Raw genomic sequence first — 17,475 nt, 5'->3', positions numbered from 1 at the left:
AATGGTTTTCCAAATAATTATTCTTATATAGCCCTTATAGTAGCAGCAGTGTAATAATGACAATGTTACTGCTTAAGAATCACAATTTATAAAGTTACTAATAATCCATTAGTACTAGAATTTATTACTGATTAGTTCAACTATTGGCCCTTTGCTCTATATTACATTCCATATTGATGATTTAAGCTCTAACACAAAATTATGTAATCCCCTTAGGAAATATTTTAGTGATCAAAAAATACTACACTTAACTCATACCTCATTAATTTTATTTAGAATCAGATGATTTGAAATAACTCCAAATGGTTCCACCAGCTGTAATAGTTGATATCTCAAGTTTTTCCCTCGCTGGAAATCCATGATGTGAACAACTCGGCTAGTTTCCTATCCATTAGGAAAAAATCAAGTTAGTAAACAAGTCTCTTTAGAAGCAATACGAAACAGGTTATGTATTATATTAAAACTTTTATAATCTACAGCCAACCGGAAAAAACTAAATATTTAAAATATGTCACTGGGGCAAATCTCAAAGTTCCAGAAAACAGTATCTGCACTGATATTTAAATTGACTACCTTGTACATAATTAGATAGCAAAGTTCTTAACTTTGAATCAAGGTGAGATCTCTAGACTATGGACATAGGTGAACAAAGTTTTAACTCTTATCAAAGTCATATATAAAAGCCTGATGATTTTCAAACTAAAGCAATCTTCCTAATAAAGACTATGACACAAATTCAATTAGCAAGGATTCAAGTCAAATCACATTCCCCCGAACAGCTAAAACAGTAAAAGCAAGAGCTTTATTACTGACCACTCTGCCCTTTTGCATGTGTCTTGGTCCTTGCAGGTTTCCATTTCCAGCACCTTTATAGGGAAAAAGTATATTTTTCAGTCTTGTAATAAATATACTTGCGCTACCAGGCTATTTTAATTGAAAAACAGACATTTTTCAAACACAAATGAAGGATATTACAAACATCATATGAGTACCACATGTCTTCTCATGCAATGTTATTTCTGAGTTACAGTTCTATGACACTTCTTTTGCCTAACATCACTGCATTTAATTTTTATGATAAAAGCTCTTAGGGAAAGGTAACATGAATTTTATAATCACCCAGATTTCCTCTTGGTCCAACTGCTGGTCCCCCAAGATGAAATGAGGGAGGCGGAGGTCCCAGAATTCCTGGTGCTGGGTTTGTAGATTGCTGCAACATGAATGGATCACCCCTAGTATAATGTGAAAACATAAAATACAAAGCATGATAAAGTCCATCAGAAATAACTAAGATTTACTGCTAAAGCATTTGTATGCCTATGATTCCAATCTTTGGGGGCATTTATGTATGAAGTAACTAGGGAAAAATCTATAACAATAAAATAAAAATTACTACATGAGATAGTTTCTAGAAATTCTTTCACCCACAGTGACTTTTACCAAACTCTCATATTCAATAAAGAAATTAAGAAAATATTGTTTATGAAATGTTGAAAAGTTTAACCTGAATTCCTTACATTGATCTCCTTTACAAACAATAGCTTAAAAAATTTAACTTACATTGTGTGTCCTGTATCATTGTCAGGATTCCATTCTGGGTAGCTTTAAAAAGACCAGAAAATTAACTTTAAAATAAAACTGTCCTATTCACAAAGTAGCCTCGTTTGGCCTTTAAAATAGAGATTATTCATTAGTAAAGTTATACAGAGTCTAAGTGTTAGAAATATTACAGTTTAAAAACATGACATGTAGATATTTCCAAAGGAAAATTTCAGAGTTTCAAATTAATCCAAATGAAGGAGAATAAACTTGTTCTGTATTGCCTGAAAATGTAGGTAATGTATGTTGCAATTAAAATACTCCTGTATTTGGTTTTTTTTGGCCATGCCACATGGCTTGTATCCCCAACCAGAGACTGGGCCCTTGGCAGTGAAATTGTGTGTAGTCCTAACCACTGGGCCGCTAGGGAATTCCCTATATTTGTTAATTCACAAAGAGGAAAAGTGCTGCATGAGGGACTGGAAATGTGGATTATACAGGGAAACAAAGACTGACCACAGATTTTCTTTCTCCAATATTAAATACCAAGAGCAGAGCTGAGTTGTGGCACTAGACAGAAAGGACAGCCCCAACAGAGCATAGCATACGTGAAAATGGCCACTTCAGTGAACAATGGGTATCATGTGCTATTTAGGCAGGGAGATTCTTTAGGAATTCAATTTCATTCTAGCAGCTTAAACTCAGAATCAAAAGTATCTCAAAAGCAAAAAATACATCCTGAAGGGTTTTGCTTGAAAACTAACTTGTAACTTCTAGTAATTTCCCCCCTTTCCACATCATCTATATTCTTAGAGCACGTATTACTGTTACTGCAAATGCTCTTATGAACCTGTTCTATGTATCAAAGGCTATCTTTAAGTCTATTAATTCTTTCAATTTGTATAAAAGAACCAACGTTTATTAACCCTAGAAATAATATTAAATAACAAAGTACCACTACCACTGCATCTAACATCCCATATACAATTCCAGATCTAAACATTTTGTTTGTAATTGGCATTGCCTGGACAGTATCAACTATGCAATAATAACAATGTGGATATTACAAGTAAACGGTGAACTCCCCAAAGCAATCAATGGGTGTTTCTGATTCACGATAAGGATGCTTTAAAGGTATTTCAAACTCCTACATTTCAAGAAGAAGCTGGCATCGACGACTGTGACTTGCTCCATTGATATGTTGACTCCACTCCTGTAGCAAAGTAAATTAGCAGAATTAACAAAAATAAAACTAAGGTATTTTCATTTGAACCATTCAAAATCTAGGATGTTAATCTATACATAGTATCATAAGCAGAACAAACACCTGCCCATTCACTAATCACACTGAATTAATTTAAAACCATTTCTCTGAATCCTTGTAGCTTGATCCTGCCCTCAAATACGCCATGCACATTCTTGGAAAAACTGGATAACTTGGTTAATATACTAACAGACCTGACACGGAAAAGATATAGAGTTAATAAAGATCAAGAGTAGTAACTGACCTTGAGATCAGGCATATTAATTTCTGCTGTGGACGAAACTGAATTTTATTTACATATCATTAGAATTGCTTTTATAGAACTCTAAATATGATAAAAATATCCATGCTTATATCACTTTAGAAAATATATACTATAAATGTGAATAACTAGTTAAAAATAGTATCTTTAATTTCATCCAGCCTTTGAGGTATGTTGCAAGTGTACTACAGCCATAAAAAGCTAAGTTGATTCAACAGGAGTGACTTTTCTAGAAAATGCTCCCATTTATCAAAAAACTAAGCTTCCATTATATTTCCCAAAATCAGAGAAGCAAATTTTAGGAGTGTCCATTTCTAAATTTTAGGGAGGAAAACATTTTATTTCTTCAGTATTTGCTCCTGTGTGATTATTTTAAATTTGAAGGGATTAATTTTTCCTAATTTACGCAAATAAACTTTCCTTTCTTTAGTTAAAAATTCACATGTAAATGATTAACATTTTAGGCAATATAAGAAAGAGTTAGGAAAAGTAGGCTTTGCTGCCAGACTGCCTACATTTAATTCCCAAGGTGCCACTTACTAGATGTGAATCCTTCGTATAAGTTATTTAAATTCACTGTGATTCAATATTCTCCTAGGATTTTGTGAAAAGTAATGAATTAATAAAGGTAACCTGTTTATCAGAACATTGCCAGGCACATAGAAAGTGCTAATAATAAAAAAATTTTAAAAAGAAAGAAAAGCAACTATTATTACATTGCTTATAAAGAAAGCTATCTTGTTTTACACTTCCCGCTTTACAAGTATTATTGTTTCACAAATCCCCACAAAATAAGGCAACTTTTCCAACACCCACACTACCTAATACATTATATTTGGAATATAAAACATGGTCAGGCAATGTTTTAAAAAGGGAGTCTCACTTAGAGCTGAACTAAAATAAGGAACTAAATTACAAGAGACACCATTCTGAAACTTTTCAAAAAGTTTTTATAAATGGGATCTAATTTTTAAAAACTAACTTACATTTTGAGAGTTTACACACATTTCTATGCCCTACTAAAATTAACTAAAACTGTGAAAGAGGTAAAATGGAACACATTCAAACAGAATGGTACTTCTAAGAACTTGGGGAACTATCTCTCAAAGCTGGATTGTCTTTTTAAAATAATGGCTAATAAGTAAGGAACTGGAAGAGATCTCTCCAGCTGGCTCTACAACCAGATATTTGGGATATAAAACATTTCTACTTGCAAAGCAACAGACCACCGACTTGTTGGAGGCCACTTTAAAAATGGCTGTAACCAAGAGGCGCCATAGGTAAAGTTCACAAAATTCAGAAGCGGGATTAAGCAAATACGCTAACTTAGAATTTTAACGAAAAATATTCAGATTTAAAATATCCTTGAGAAGTAGTGTGTTGGGAGAGGAGCAAAAGTTACCCTATTAGGCATGCTTCTAATTAATAGGAGATGGAAAGGATATCTAGTTGACCAGAAGTTATTTATATCCAATCCCCCATGATCTTTAAAGGTTCAAACTTGTGAAAGTATGGCTGGTCTTACAAAGTACTAGAAGGAAAGCCAAGATCAAAGAATCAGTTATATATCTCCCAAACCCACCCATTACTAATCTGCACTACCATACCTGATCTTTTACTGTTTGGTCTAAGGTGAGGATTAAGAGCCAAAAGGTTTTTAAAAAAACCTATACCCTTGGATTCTACATGGAGGTAACTCTCACATCAGATTAATAAAGAGTAAGGATTCACTTTTTGAATTCAGAAGTTCTGCAGGAAAAACTACATTCACCTTGATGTCACTGAGATACCTAAATTATATAAAGAAAAGATAATTTGGAGAAGCACATGTGGAATGGCAGAATAAAGAATAACTTAAGGGCTTCTAGAATACTGAAAGGAAAATATGAACTCAAGTGACAAGACAGTGAAAAGGCTGTAGTGGCCAGTTTTCTTTAAGTGAAAGGAATTTTGAGGCAAGTTTGAGGCTGTGTAGAAAAGCAACTTGATGTTCTACAATGACCTAGAAAGAAATAAAAGCAACACCATCACTGAAAGTTACTTAAAATATCAAAAATAATGATGACAAATTAGATGTTTCTCACCTAAAAGTTTCTTATTTCATAGTAAGAAGAAGTTTTGATCATGTAGGCTATTTAACGTTACTACTAAGTGAAAAGAACAGATTTTCCAAGTTATGCAGCAATACCAGAGAGCAGGATTAAATGTTAAAAATTTTTTCATTATCTACTTTCTCTAAACTCATTGATTCTACATCAGCTATAAATTAAAAAGATCCCTACTAAAAGTGAGTATTTTTTCCATAATGAAGATATCCAGAAAACATTAGCTATGTTAAGGAAACTAAAATACATTAAGAGAATCCAGGTGCTAAAACTTCTTAAAATTGGTACAATTTACAAATACCATAAATTTTGTAAACCAAACAATCAAAGGGCCTCTAAAGTAATTCTTAACTGTTTCTAAATTTGTGATAAAATACCCAAACTAGCTAGGGTACATGCATTTTTACAGGTTAAAAGTACCTCCTGCACTAGGTAAGGTGTCTTACTCTTGAATTCAAAGTTTCAAATATATTCTTTTGTCAATTTAGGTCCATTTACTATCATTATTTATTAATATAACTGTTAAGGAACTAGAAGGTAACAACATTTGGAGAGAAAAGTATAATCATACATAAAAATAGAAACTTTTTTTCTGATTAAAGTCCTTCTTGGTTTTCTTTTGTGTTTATTTACTGAATTGTTTTCCCATGTGTAAGCAGCAAAATTAAATTACTGCTCAAAGTCAGGAAAAGGTGACTTCCAACAACAGCTTTTGATTTATGATGACTCCAGTAGCAAAGATTTTAAGTCCCTTACAATCACTTTGAGACACTGTAACTAGCTATCTTCCTTAGAGTTTAGAGAGCCTATCTGAGAATATTTCTCGTATTGCCATTTCTGCGAACAGGCAAGAAGTAACAAAATACTTTGAGTCACCAAAGTTTAATGGACCTTTTCGTTAAATCAATTCATACCAGACCTAAAACTTGAAGTTTGGTACTGAACAAAAACTAAATTCCATGATATACTTTAGTGTATCCAACAAATCTGAAAAAGGAAAACACCAACTAAATATAATTCCCTAACTTTTATGAGTTTGTGGTTCTGTCTTAAATGAAAATTAATCTATGAACGTAAATTTAGCATTTGAAGTTAATTTATTTTGACATGGATTAAAGATTAAAATATTCCTTGTATATTTAAATTATTGATGCATTAATTCAAAAGATTTTTGTATTATAAGGAATACATATATTTAGCTAGGAATTATTCTTAAAGATATTTTTCAAAGTACTCTGTAAATTCAAATAATGTAAGAAGTCTCTTCTCTTACTTATCTGAGACAAAAATATTGAGATCCAAACACAGAAAAGGGATTGATTGGTAATACTTTTAAAAAGATTAAAAACAAAATCTCTAATGACCTATATGATATAGTTTGCTCAAAAATCAACACTCACTTAAAAATGCATTTAAAAGGGATAGATATGAAAAGAAAATGACCCTTCCAAATGTTAATGTGAAGAAAAAACCCTGTAACAGTAACCATCAAATCAGTTTCATGGCAGCAACATGTTCCAGTTAAGTACAGCACATCAGGAAAAATGGATGGTCAGATTACAGATCAAGCTAGTGGAGTGCTATAATGTTGACCTTAAGTCAACTGCACTGTATTTTGGGGGGAAAAAAACCAGTGCGAATGATTAGCATTGAAAACGTTGAAAGAGAAAAGACAATATATTTAAAAGGACATTTTGAAAAAGTTCCCATTTTGCCAGATGTGATAATTAAAGCAAAGGAGAATTAGATTTTTTTTTTCCTCAAATGACTATACCAGAAGTCTAAGCCTAAGTCAGAAAAAGAACATGCTTATGAGGAACACAGAGCAGGATACTGCAGTAGTTGATTTTCCCAAGTCTCTAAAGGGATAGATGCAATATGGGATAATAAAAAGTGAGTTTTGAAGTATGTTTAAGAAAGTTGTGGAAAAGGAGAAAAAAAATGATGAAAAAATTTCAGTTATAGCATGAGAGTTTGTGTTAAAGGGAAATTAAAAAAGGAAGAATGAACTAATCTAAAATATGAAATATACTGAAACAAACACCAGGGCTCTACATTAACTCTTTCCCTGTAGCCACAGATAAGGAAAAAAAGAGAATTGTTCAAGAATACATCTTTACTACATACGAATCAGTAATTAAGACAGATGGAGAGCTGATTATCTAGCATCCTGAATGGCAGAGCACATTGACTGCAAAAAAAACAAAAACAAAAAAATATATATATACTTAAAACAATTCAACAAAGCAGACAAAAAACCTGCTTAAATATACGATTAAGAAGAACATATTGATGCCAAAAACCAACAAGATAATCCCAGTGGATGACAGCTTTGTGGCCAGAAGTAATCTAGGCAGATTGTATTAATGTAAAGCCCTGGTTTAAAATGCTCAAAAACAATTACCTTCGAAATAAAGTAAGTGTTCTCAAAAGTATAAAAATTCTTGATCAACTCAATGTCACCAGACTACAGAATTAGAGTAAAAGATATAGGTAAATACAGAATAGGCACTACAACGTAAAAGAAATTAGAAGTATCTGTTGCATTAACTCACCTTATTAGAATGAACTGGCAAATCACATATAGAGCACAGATGGGGATAACCCTTCGGTAAGAGTCCATGGAAGTCTTCAATATTGCTACTTGGAGGAGCGCCCCTCTTTTTCTCAAAGAGAGATCTCTCTTGTAAGGGGCCAGGACCACGTCCCATTCTCTCATACTCACTGTCAAATTTATGATAGTTATGCGAGGTCTCACCAAAAAAAGAATCATCCCTACACCTTTCTCCATCTCTTAATCTGTCATCTTCATAATCCATTCTGTCATAATAACCAGATTCTTGAGAACGACTTCCATGGTCATAATCAAGCACTGGGTTGAGACTAGGACCACGATCATCAAAACTATCTCTTCTAAAGTGCCTTTTTTCTTCCCAATCGTCCCTAGGTACTCTGTATGGTGGCTCCCGTGTAGCAGATCTGCCATCTCTACCATAACTCAATGTAGGGCCTTCTTCAGTTCTCCTCCTTTTAAGCTGTAGAAGGATTTGGGGCAAGTTCTCAGGAGTAATCTTGTCCTCTGGATAACGACTCAGTTCATCTAAGTCTCTAGCAGACAGACCAAAGCTGGCCAAAATGTTACTGGCCTGGTCTGCATCTCCACGGTGTTGAGAAGACAAAGGGAGCGGACCTCTACTTCCAATGTTAAATATAGACTGCAAATTATGGGAAGAAGTACTAGCAGAAGACAGTGCACTATGAGCTCCTTGTTGATTCAATGAAGAACTCATTCCAAGATTCATTAAACTAGCAAGGCGTGCAGTACCCTGGTTCATCCTTCCAAGAGATGCTGGCATACTTAAAGACTGGGTAGCAGCAGCAAGAAGGCCTATTCCTGCTGCAGACAGGTCACGCCCATGACCCTGCGAGTCCCTACCGAGAGATGACTGCTGGAATGACTTGGACATTGTAGAACTATCTCTTGTCTAGTTTATAGATTAAAAAAAAAATTTTTAGAAGATGGCCAAAAAGAAAGCTCAAACTAGAAAACTAGGTTAACTTTGCTTCAAAAAATGGTAACGCCAAGAAAAAGGATCAATAAGGACTGTAGAATCTTCTTCAAGCTGAGAACCAGCAGACAACTCTGTAGAAAAATAAGCAATTTTAGTCATAAATCCCTTTAAGTAGATGCCGTTTTTTTAGAAAAAAAACTTATGCATCATGTTGATTAAAAAAAAACATTTAAGATCTCAAACTTACAAGGAATTACATAACTTAAACAGATTTCAGATGTATGCAGAGCCTGCATATAGATATTTAAAAAGTAGTCTTTCATGCTAAAGTTTAACTATTAAAGGGAATTTCATACTGAATTTAAAAACATTTCAATTGAAGGGTTAGATGTCTGAATACATCAAAATTTCAATAAAAATATAGATGGGTCTCTTCTTTTAGAAGAATAAAAATACACCCTATAGTATGATGCTTAAGTTCCAGAAGACTAAAAACAAAAAAATCAAGGTCAGCAAGTCAAAGATGAATCAGTTGTATTCTGTTTTAGAAAATGAGACCTATTAACACTATCAGAAAGAACCAAGTAAAATCACAAGTAAACGAAGCTTAGGTGTCAAGTACCTAGTATAAGATCTAAGATCAAACACAACAGTTGAGACCTTTATGCAGCAAAATCAAATTGAGGTAAAGACAGATGTGAAGAAAAATAAGTGACTTCCTACAGTTTAAGGATTTCTGCACAAATTTAAGCCAAACAATTAACTGCCTTCTTACTGTCCATCCTGTATCAGGCAGTTGCTTATTTCATCTCTAACCTTAAAAGGTAAGGAGAACTAAATATGCTCAGTACAGAAATAGGAGACCTCCCAAGAAAAAACCCAGGTACAGGAAGTATAGGTGATTTAAAGAAGTGAAACTCCCCAAGGTAGTAGCCATCGACATTCACTTAATGCTCAGGGCCACAGCACCCCTAGAGCTCAAAACAGGTGAAAATGAAAATGAGATCTTGCTTACACAGATTTCTGTAAACATAGATTCTTTCACAAGAATAGCCCAATCACCTTGAAAATTTAAATTCTGAATGCGATCCTCCAAGATGTGTTTCCTCCAAGACGTGAAAATAATGAAATTATTTTCATTTTCTTTCTTATATTGTTATTTTACCTCAGAAATTGTTACGTAAGAATTTGGAAAGCATTTGTGTGAGCTCATAAAGTACCAGTTAAATGATATACACAATAAATGTCCTAGATGAAACAATTTTATAATCACAATTACACACAGAGGTTGATAAGTCTTAAATTGTTTGCTACATAATTCTACTAGGAGGCATTGCTCAGTTAACTTTTATACATTTCATCACCCATACCCCTAAGTACTGTTAGTTTTAAATATTAAACTTTATTAATGTAAAAACCAGGCAATATTCAATAGTTACAAGTCTATTATGGGACCAATTCCACCAATGACAGATTAAAGTAAGGAAACACTGGATGAAAACAGTGGTAGAAGAAGTATAAAAAAAAGTTGCAGGCAAGACTTTAGATTTTACAAAAAGATGTAACAAAGTTAAAAAGACACAGAAATGCTATCAGAGATGACTGGAAGTACAGAAGATGTTTTTGCACACCAAGGAAGACGAATTTGAGAAGACACTAAAGAAACTAGTTCTAGATGAGATCCGTTATGTAAACTACTTAGGCCTTAAGATTAATAAAGACAAGACTAAGTGTACATCATTGGATGAAGGTTTCTTTGATATGACTTTTAAATGCCATATAGAATGCCGGTTGAAATACTGTGTAAACATTGGTAGGACCCTCTAAGTTTTCATGTATACTTTGTTTTTAAAAAAAAAAAAAATCAATACCATTAAGAGGGTTTTTCAAAATCAAAAATTCAATGTATAGAGGTTACTATTAATTACAGCTTTGCCCTTCATTTGAGAGCCAAAGCTTTCTATTATTGAAAAGCCAGTCTTTTGAAAGAACTATTCTTTCCCTTAGGGAAATTATACTGCGGCATTATGATCGTATGTAAATATTTTAATTGATCATATTTTAAGGGAAATAAATGATTGTTGCATTACAGAATTATTTTTCTTTGTAGCATATATGAAAATGGTGGATCTGCAAAAAGGAAAGGTTAAGAGAAGTAAAGGTAAAAGGTGATAACCTTAAGACAAACAGAAAATGGATGTCAGAAAAACTAAGAAAAAGGGCAAGACAAACTATGTAAATCCCATGACAACTTGTAATTCTTAAGAATAACAATAGTTTTGTGACTCAGAGTTTCAACTTAAAATGCTCAGCTTCAACTTAAAATGCAGTCCCACACAAAGACATGAGAGTAGCATTACTGAAAAAGAACTTAAGTCAGACTTTTGATTGAAACAAAGTTCTTAAAAATCTTTTATTAGAACAAAGAAATTAAGAGAAATCAGACAAGACAGCACTGGTGCAAGAACATTTACAAAAAGTTCCTTTAGATCTTCGGTCAATGGTGAACATAAGACGAACAAGTCACTTTAAAAGGCTCCTTTAAGCAAGACCTACTGCCTATGAAAGTTAGCACAATACTGAGAGGTTTACTAAGTTACCAAGATTTTTAAAAAAGATTAGCTTCTTTTACTGTATTTTTTCCCCCATCATTATAAAGTTGCCTTTTCATAGAGATTAATAAAGCTTGAAAATAATTCCTTTGAGATAACTAACCTAGAATGTAATATCAAAATCCAATTTACCCATTTAAATTCTTTATACAATAAATTCTAAATGCCCATTAATGCAGAATCTTTCACTTCCAAAAGAGAAAGTACCTCCACCCCACCCCCAACCAGGAAACATCAGAAAAAGAACGACTAATTAGGCTTGCTTTACAAATGCCATTTAACTACAATCTGATATTCAAATTCTCAATGAACAGATTTAAAGCTCATTTTAATACACAATTCTAAATTATTAACCTGGAACTTAAACCTAGTTCATGATATAAGCGCTACTAAAGATGTTAGCTTCACCTTCAACAGATGAACAAGTATCTGTATGTATGGTTAAGAAATAAGCTTCAGTTAATAATATTCAACCTCCACATTCCATGAATACTATCTGATACTCTTTATTGGATTTATTTTCTTCAACAATTAAAAGAAATGGAAAACTAAAATATTTCAGAAAACAAATGAAAGCTTAACACATCCAGAAAGTTCATGGAGAAAACAAAGTTGTTTCATATTTCGATTTCCTATGTAAAATAAAGATTACCTATTAGTCTTATTACATATTCATTCTTTCAAAGGGTTAGCAGGAAGTGAAATGACCATAAGCAGACTTTAGTTCTTTAGAAGACATTATAGAAAAAATCTTCAGCTTCTAAATTTAAAAATGCTACGTTTTAAAGGTATCTAATACCATCATATAGATCTTTATGTTTTCAATTGTGTGAAATAATCACTTCTTAAAAACAATTTTTTTTTTTTTTTTTTTTTGCGGTACGCAGGCCTCTCACGGTTGTGGCCTCTCCCATTGCGGAGCACAGGCTCCGGACGCGCAGGCTCAGCGGCCATGGCTCACGGGCCCTGCATCGGCAGGCGGACTCGCAACCACTGCGCCACCAGGGAAGCCCAAAAACAACTAATTTTAAGATGGTATAATCATAAAGGCTTGTAGAGATGTTCAGGAAAGAAATATCCACTTATAATAACCCTTTAATCTCACATAAAAATTTAAGACACAACAGCCAAAAAGCAATAGTTTCTTACAGTATTTTCCCCATCTGAATTAAAAACACAAAAGGGTGTTAAGAAATTTTCAGATTTTCCACGTTCTATCAAGGTCAAACACCCTTGCGATTTAACTTATTCATGTGAAAATATGCCAAATACACGTAGCAACCAACAATACCAATACAGTAAAAATGTCCTAACCATTTCACCAACAGATGGCAGGGACAGTTCACTATTAGTAATTTAAAGCATTGACTACTCTGGTCAGAACTTTTAAAGCAAGCAACTGACTCATTTCCAATTAAAATGCAGGGTTAGGTTAATTACTCCTTAAAGTTTCTCATTTATTAAATTTATAATGGCTTTATAAATAACTTATCAACATAGTTTCCATTTTAGAGTGTTAAGTAAATTTTCATTTTCACATTAGCTTATGTCACTATATGTTTTCCCAATATATGTTTATAACTTGTGTTTCATTTAAGGGTTTGATTTTTTAAAAAGATTGTTATCTGAGGAACTATTCAATTTTATATATTGAGCTTGAGCCACTTTAAAAACTTATATTTTAGTCTGTGTTCTTCAGTGCCATAATCTTTCAGTATGGCATGCCTTTAAGTGACTTACAAGGTTTTTTTAAAAAAACAAACTACTGATTAATTTAAATAGTAAACCCCCTAGGAAATACTGTCCCAGATTCTTTTTTTAATTGAAGTATAGTTGATTTACAATACTATATTAGTTTCAGGTGTACAGCATAGTGATTCAGTATTTTTGCATACTATACTCCACTATAAGTTATTACAAGGTAACAGCTATTATTCCTTGTGCTATACCGTATATCCTTGTTGCTTATCCAGCTCTATTAATTTCAGTTTTGTATAAAGCAGTATGTGCCTCATCACACAATAAAGATAAAACCATATAAAGCGTCGTGCCCAGGAAGGCTGAAAAACAAGTATTATTTTTAAATGCTTTAAGACTGTTGGTGTTAATCCAATCACAGACCTGGATTCAACTTCTTGATCCTTAGGCTAACACAGTACCTTCACCTGCTAAAATAGAAATCGTCACGGTAATCCACAGAAAGGGTTCCTTTTATTCAGACTTGGAACATTTTTCTTCTTCCTAGGTTTAAATGTTTTTCCTAGTGACTTTATCAACTAGACATTACATATTTTCAGATTAAGCAATAGAGAAAACTGATTAAATTCATACTACAGGAAAGAAAATTATTCCATTTAACTGGCAATTTTGACTCTTGATTTGACCTAAGACACTAACTTGGCTAACTCTCCTCTCTACTTAAAAGCAAAATTTGTGGTTTTTCTCAAGGCACCATTCTGCACTCTTAAAATTTTCCCCCTCCACTCACAACTTTATGATCTACTGCTCCTGCTTTCCACAAACATTTTTACAACTCTCTGATTTGATATAAACTGAGATTTTTAGAGCCCAAATGCCTGGATTTGATTCCCAGTTCTACTACAAAGTAGCTATGTGACCTTGGGCAAATTACTTAACATCTCTGTGTTTGTTCCCTCGTATGTAAAATGGGAATAAAAATAACACCCATTTAATAAGACTTGATACATGGTAAGCACCATAGTGATCATTTACTTTATGCAATCTGATCCTCACAACCAATGAGAAATGAGAAGTAAAAGGACTGGCCCAGAGACATAAACACCTTTCACTTTCACTGCACTATTTCATATATCAACTATACTATCATGTCTCATCTCTTTCTATTTAAAGTCAGATTTAAAATCTGAACTTCGTTTCTGAACCAGAAGTCTGCTTTAAAAGACCAGATTTAAAGACTGGCAGTAACCTAGACAAATAAGACTGAAGAAGAGAAGTGGATTCTAGTGAAAGTAAACAAATTAAACCTCTTCCTTCTTCATTCTCTATTTCCAATCTACCTTTAAATTACCTTCTCATCCTTCAGAAATGCAGTCCATAACTCTCTATCTCCTCTGCCATAACCTTACCGGAGATACTCTGTCCTCTTGCCTTCCTGATGGCATCCGTGTATTGGATCCATGTTCACAGGTTTCAATATAAGCCTCCTAAAATATCACTCATTATTTTACTCTCTTCAAAAATATACTACTCGCGCCGCGGACTAACTAAGCCCGCAGGCGACAACTACTGAGCCTGCGCGAGAGAAGCCCACGCACTGCAACAAAGAGTAGCCCCCGAAAGCCCGCACACAGCAACGAAGACCCAACGCAGCCAATAAATAAATAAACACACACACACAACTCCCTACTACTTACCACATGAAGTCCACACTCAAATACAATTATTAGCTGGAATGTGTCTCTCCGTTCTCCATTTAATACTAGTAATTCTCTTAAGGCCCAGCACCACCCCCTTTATATCATACCTTATACAAACCTGTGTGTATAAACACCAAAGTTTAGAAACGTTAACGAAACCTTAGATACCTTCTACCTACCAATTTCCAGTGATTCCTCCTCCCCTTCTGCAGTCTCTTGTTTTTAAGTCTTACCACTTAATAGACATATATCTTTTTAAACAGTGTTAATTTAGCATTTCTGAATTTTATACAAATTGGCTTAAAATGTATGTATTGCTTACTTTTTAAAACTGATTTACACATGGATTACATCTACATTTTCACTGCAATACAGACACCATTAGGGCACATACACTTATCTGTTTTGCAGATGATGCACATTTAGACTGTTTCCAATTTCCTGTCATTAACAAGAACGCTGTTATGAATATTTCTAGGTTTCCTGATGCTTAAGTGTAAAGTTCCCTCGTCCATTCTGCTTTCCCAGAATATCATAGCCCACACAAGGAAACATAGCTAAGCATTAAAATTGTTCTGTTGTTCCACATCTTTTCACAGCTAGAAAATTTTTTTTTTTACTTTTTCATGTGAACCATTTTTAAAGTCTTTATTGAATTTGTTACAATACTGCTTCTGTCTTATGTTTTGGTTTTTTGGCCTCTGGGCGGGCATGTGGGATCTTAGCTCCCCCACCAGGGATTGAAGCCACACCTCCTGCATTGGAAGGCGAAGTCTTAACCACTGGACCGCCAGGGAAGTCCCAAGAATATTTTAAGTACAAACATTTGTATTTCTTTGCTATTACTGTTCCTTTCCCATCTACTGTGTGATTCAGGTGTTCAAACACTTGACTTTAAACTTTCACATATGGTATAAGCTCTTTTTTCAGTGACTATACCAAAGGGAGACGTTTAACATCCTAGAAATTCCCACAGAGAAAAAAAAAAGAACCCACCACACACATCACCTTTAAAGACCAGGAAGTTGTCTATTTCATTAACAATCTATGATACTACAAATCAAAGATCCTACTGAGACTCTAGTATCAACAGATTACTTTCCATATTTGCATTTACTGCTAACTGTGACAACTATAGGCATTTCCCCCCTCTCCGCTCTTCTTATCCAGCCGAATAGCCAACAGCAAGAGCTGGGAAGACCTATCATCCCACCCCCCCCCCCACGGGAACCCTCTGTTTTCCTACTAACGTGTTCTGACAGGTACCAACAACCACAGGCTATTGGTACTCTACAAAAGGCAGGCAGAGATTTGCTATTTAAAAAAGTTTCCAGAAAAAACCCAAGTATTTTATATCAATTAGCCTTAATCTTTGGAATAGTTTTAAAATCTTTAATAATTAAAAATTTTAAGTTAAAAAATTTTAATTAAAAAGAATTGTACGTAAGCTTTCATTGCTACTTCATGTAAATTTTAATTTCAGCAACTCCTGAACCTTTTTTATACAGACATTAGGGCTTGACCTACAACTGGAAAATCACATGGAGGCTGCAACACAAAGGTACTGCATCTATTCAGACCTGCCACAGTAATAAATTATATTCAGGTGAGGAAAAATAACACAGCATTTATCATATAACTTCTACTGTATTACAGTTTATATTTAAGCTTATAGTCAATGTCATCTGCGATAAGTCAAAAGCTAAAGTACTTTAAAGGCTACCTATCCAAAGTCCTCTCAATCCACTGGCTTCTCTCTACTCTACCTTTATCCACTAAACAGCTTTTCTACCTATAAACCTTTTAACAAGCATGTCACGACCCTTGATCCTAATGGTCCAATGAGAAGACCCACTACATACCTAGGAATTTTAAATTAAAGCAATTTCCTGGATAGTGTTAATTAACCCTGGAATAACCACATATATAAAAAATTTCAAAACTACACTGTCTACAACCCTTCCACCTTACCCACAATGAATTTAGTATTGTCCATCCCAAACCTTAAGTCAGTCAAGTATACTTAGAACCTGTTGTCACAGTGTGGTACAATTTTAATACGATTCTAACTAAGAGAGATATATAAAAACAAAGCACAGACTTTTAATTAGAAGATCTGCTAAGAACATCACCTAACAGACCATTACCCAATTCTCTAGTTTTGATCATTTAAAAACAGCTAATGGCTGCAGTTCATATCATAATCTAATTATCAGTCCTAATTTTACATAAGAATGCCTTCAGATTTCTCTGTACACACATAATAACAAGGGTATCTTACACAAGCGTTTCTTTCTGTCACTTTTGAACACTCTGCACTTGATTTCAAGAAGCTGGCTCATTTCTATCTCAATTCCCCTCAAAAATACATGAGATCCTAAAAAAAACAAAACATGAGATTCTGGTCTTTTCAGCAGTTCTAGCATTTACAAAAAATGTTTCATTTTTCCTCATTACAAAAGTATAACGTCTTGTGGATTATTTCAGAAAAAAAACAAGGAAATACAAATGACCCACAATGCCAACATCCAGAGCCAAAATTTTGGGTATATCTCTATTTTTATGCTTATTTACACGTTCCTTGAAACAACAAAAAAAACATCAAATTTGGTATTAGTGGAGTTTTATTACACTTTCTTCCCAATGAGTACTATATTCCACTATAATTTTCCCATCACTACTCTCCTCTTAAAACACTTCTAAATAGCTGTATAGATTACCACTTGATGGCCACACTACAATTAGTAGATCTCCAAGTGTTTTATCTTCTGGATTTTTAATAT

At 33.8% G+C, this 17,475-nt stretch overlaps 1 protein-coding gene across 7 annotated transcripts in view; it reads right to left on the bottom strand.

Moving 5' to 3' along the window:
- MATR3 (matrin 3) overlaps positions 1-17,475 on the bottom strand; it is a 48,377-nt gene that overhangs the window by 10,362 nt on the left and 20,540 nt on the right. For 5 of the 7 annotated variants that reach the window (XM_030869468.2, XM_030869472.2, XM_030869469.2 and 2 more), the window contains 6 exons: positions 7,726-8,813; positions 2,691-2,752; positions 1,561-1,602; positions 1,120-1,232; positions 814-866; positions 259-384 (listed from right to left, as the gene is read on the bottom strand). In XM_030869468.2, the coding sequence (XP_030725328.1) occupies positions 259-384; positions 814-866; positions 1,120-1,232; positions 1,561-1,602; positions 2,691-2,752; positions 7,726-8,637 (1,308 nt within the window). In that variant the 5' untranslated portion in view covers positions 8,638-8,813. The remainder of the gene's footprint in view (positions 1-258; positions 385-813; positions 867-1,119; positions 1,233-1,560; positions 1,603-2,690; positions 2,753-7,725; positions 8,814-17,475) is intronic. The other 2 variants (XM_060296272.1, XM_060296271.2) reach the window with 1 other exon arrangement.

The sequence above is a fragment of the Globicephala melas genome, chromosome 3 (assembly GCF_963455315.2).
Source record: "Globicephala melas chromosome 3, mGloMel1.2, whole genome shotgun sequence".
NCBI classification, from domain to species: Eukaryota; Metazoa; Chordata; class Mammalia; order Artiodactyla; family Delphinidae; genus Globicephala; species Globicephala melas.
This window is presented reverse-complemented; position numbering and strand designations above follow the sequence as displayed.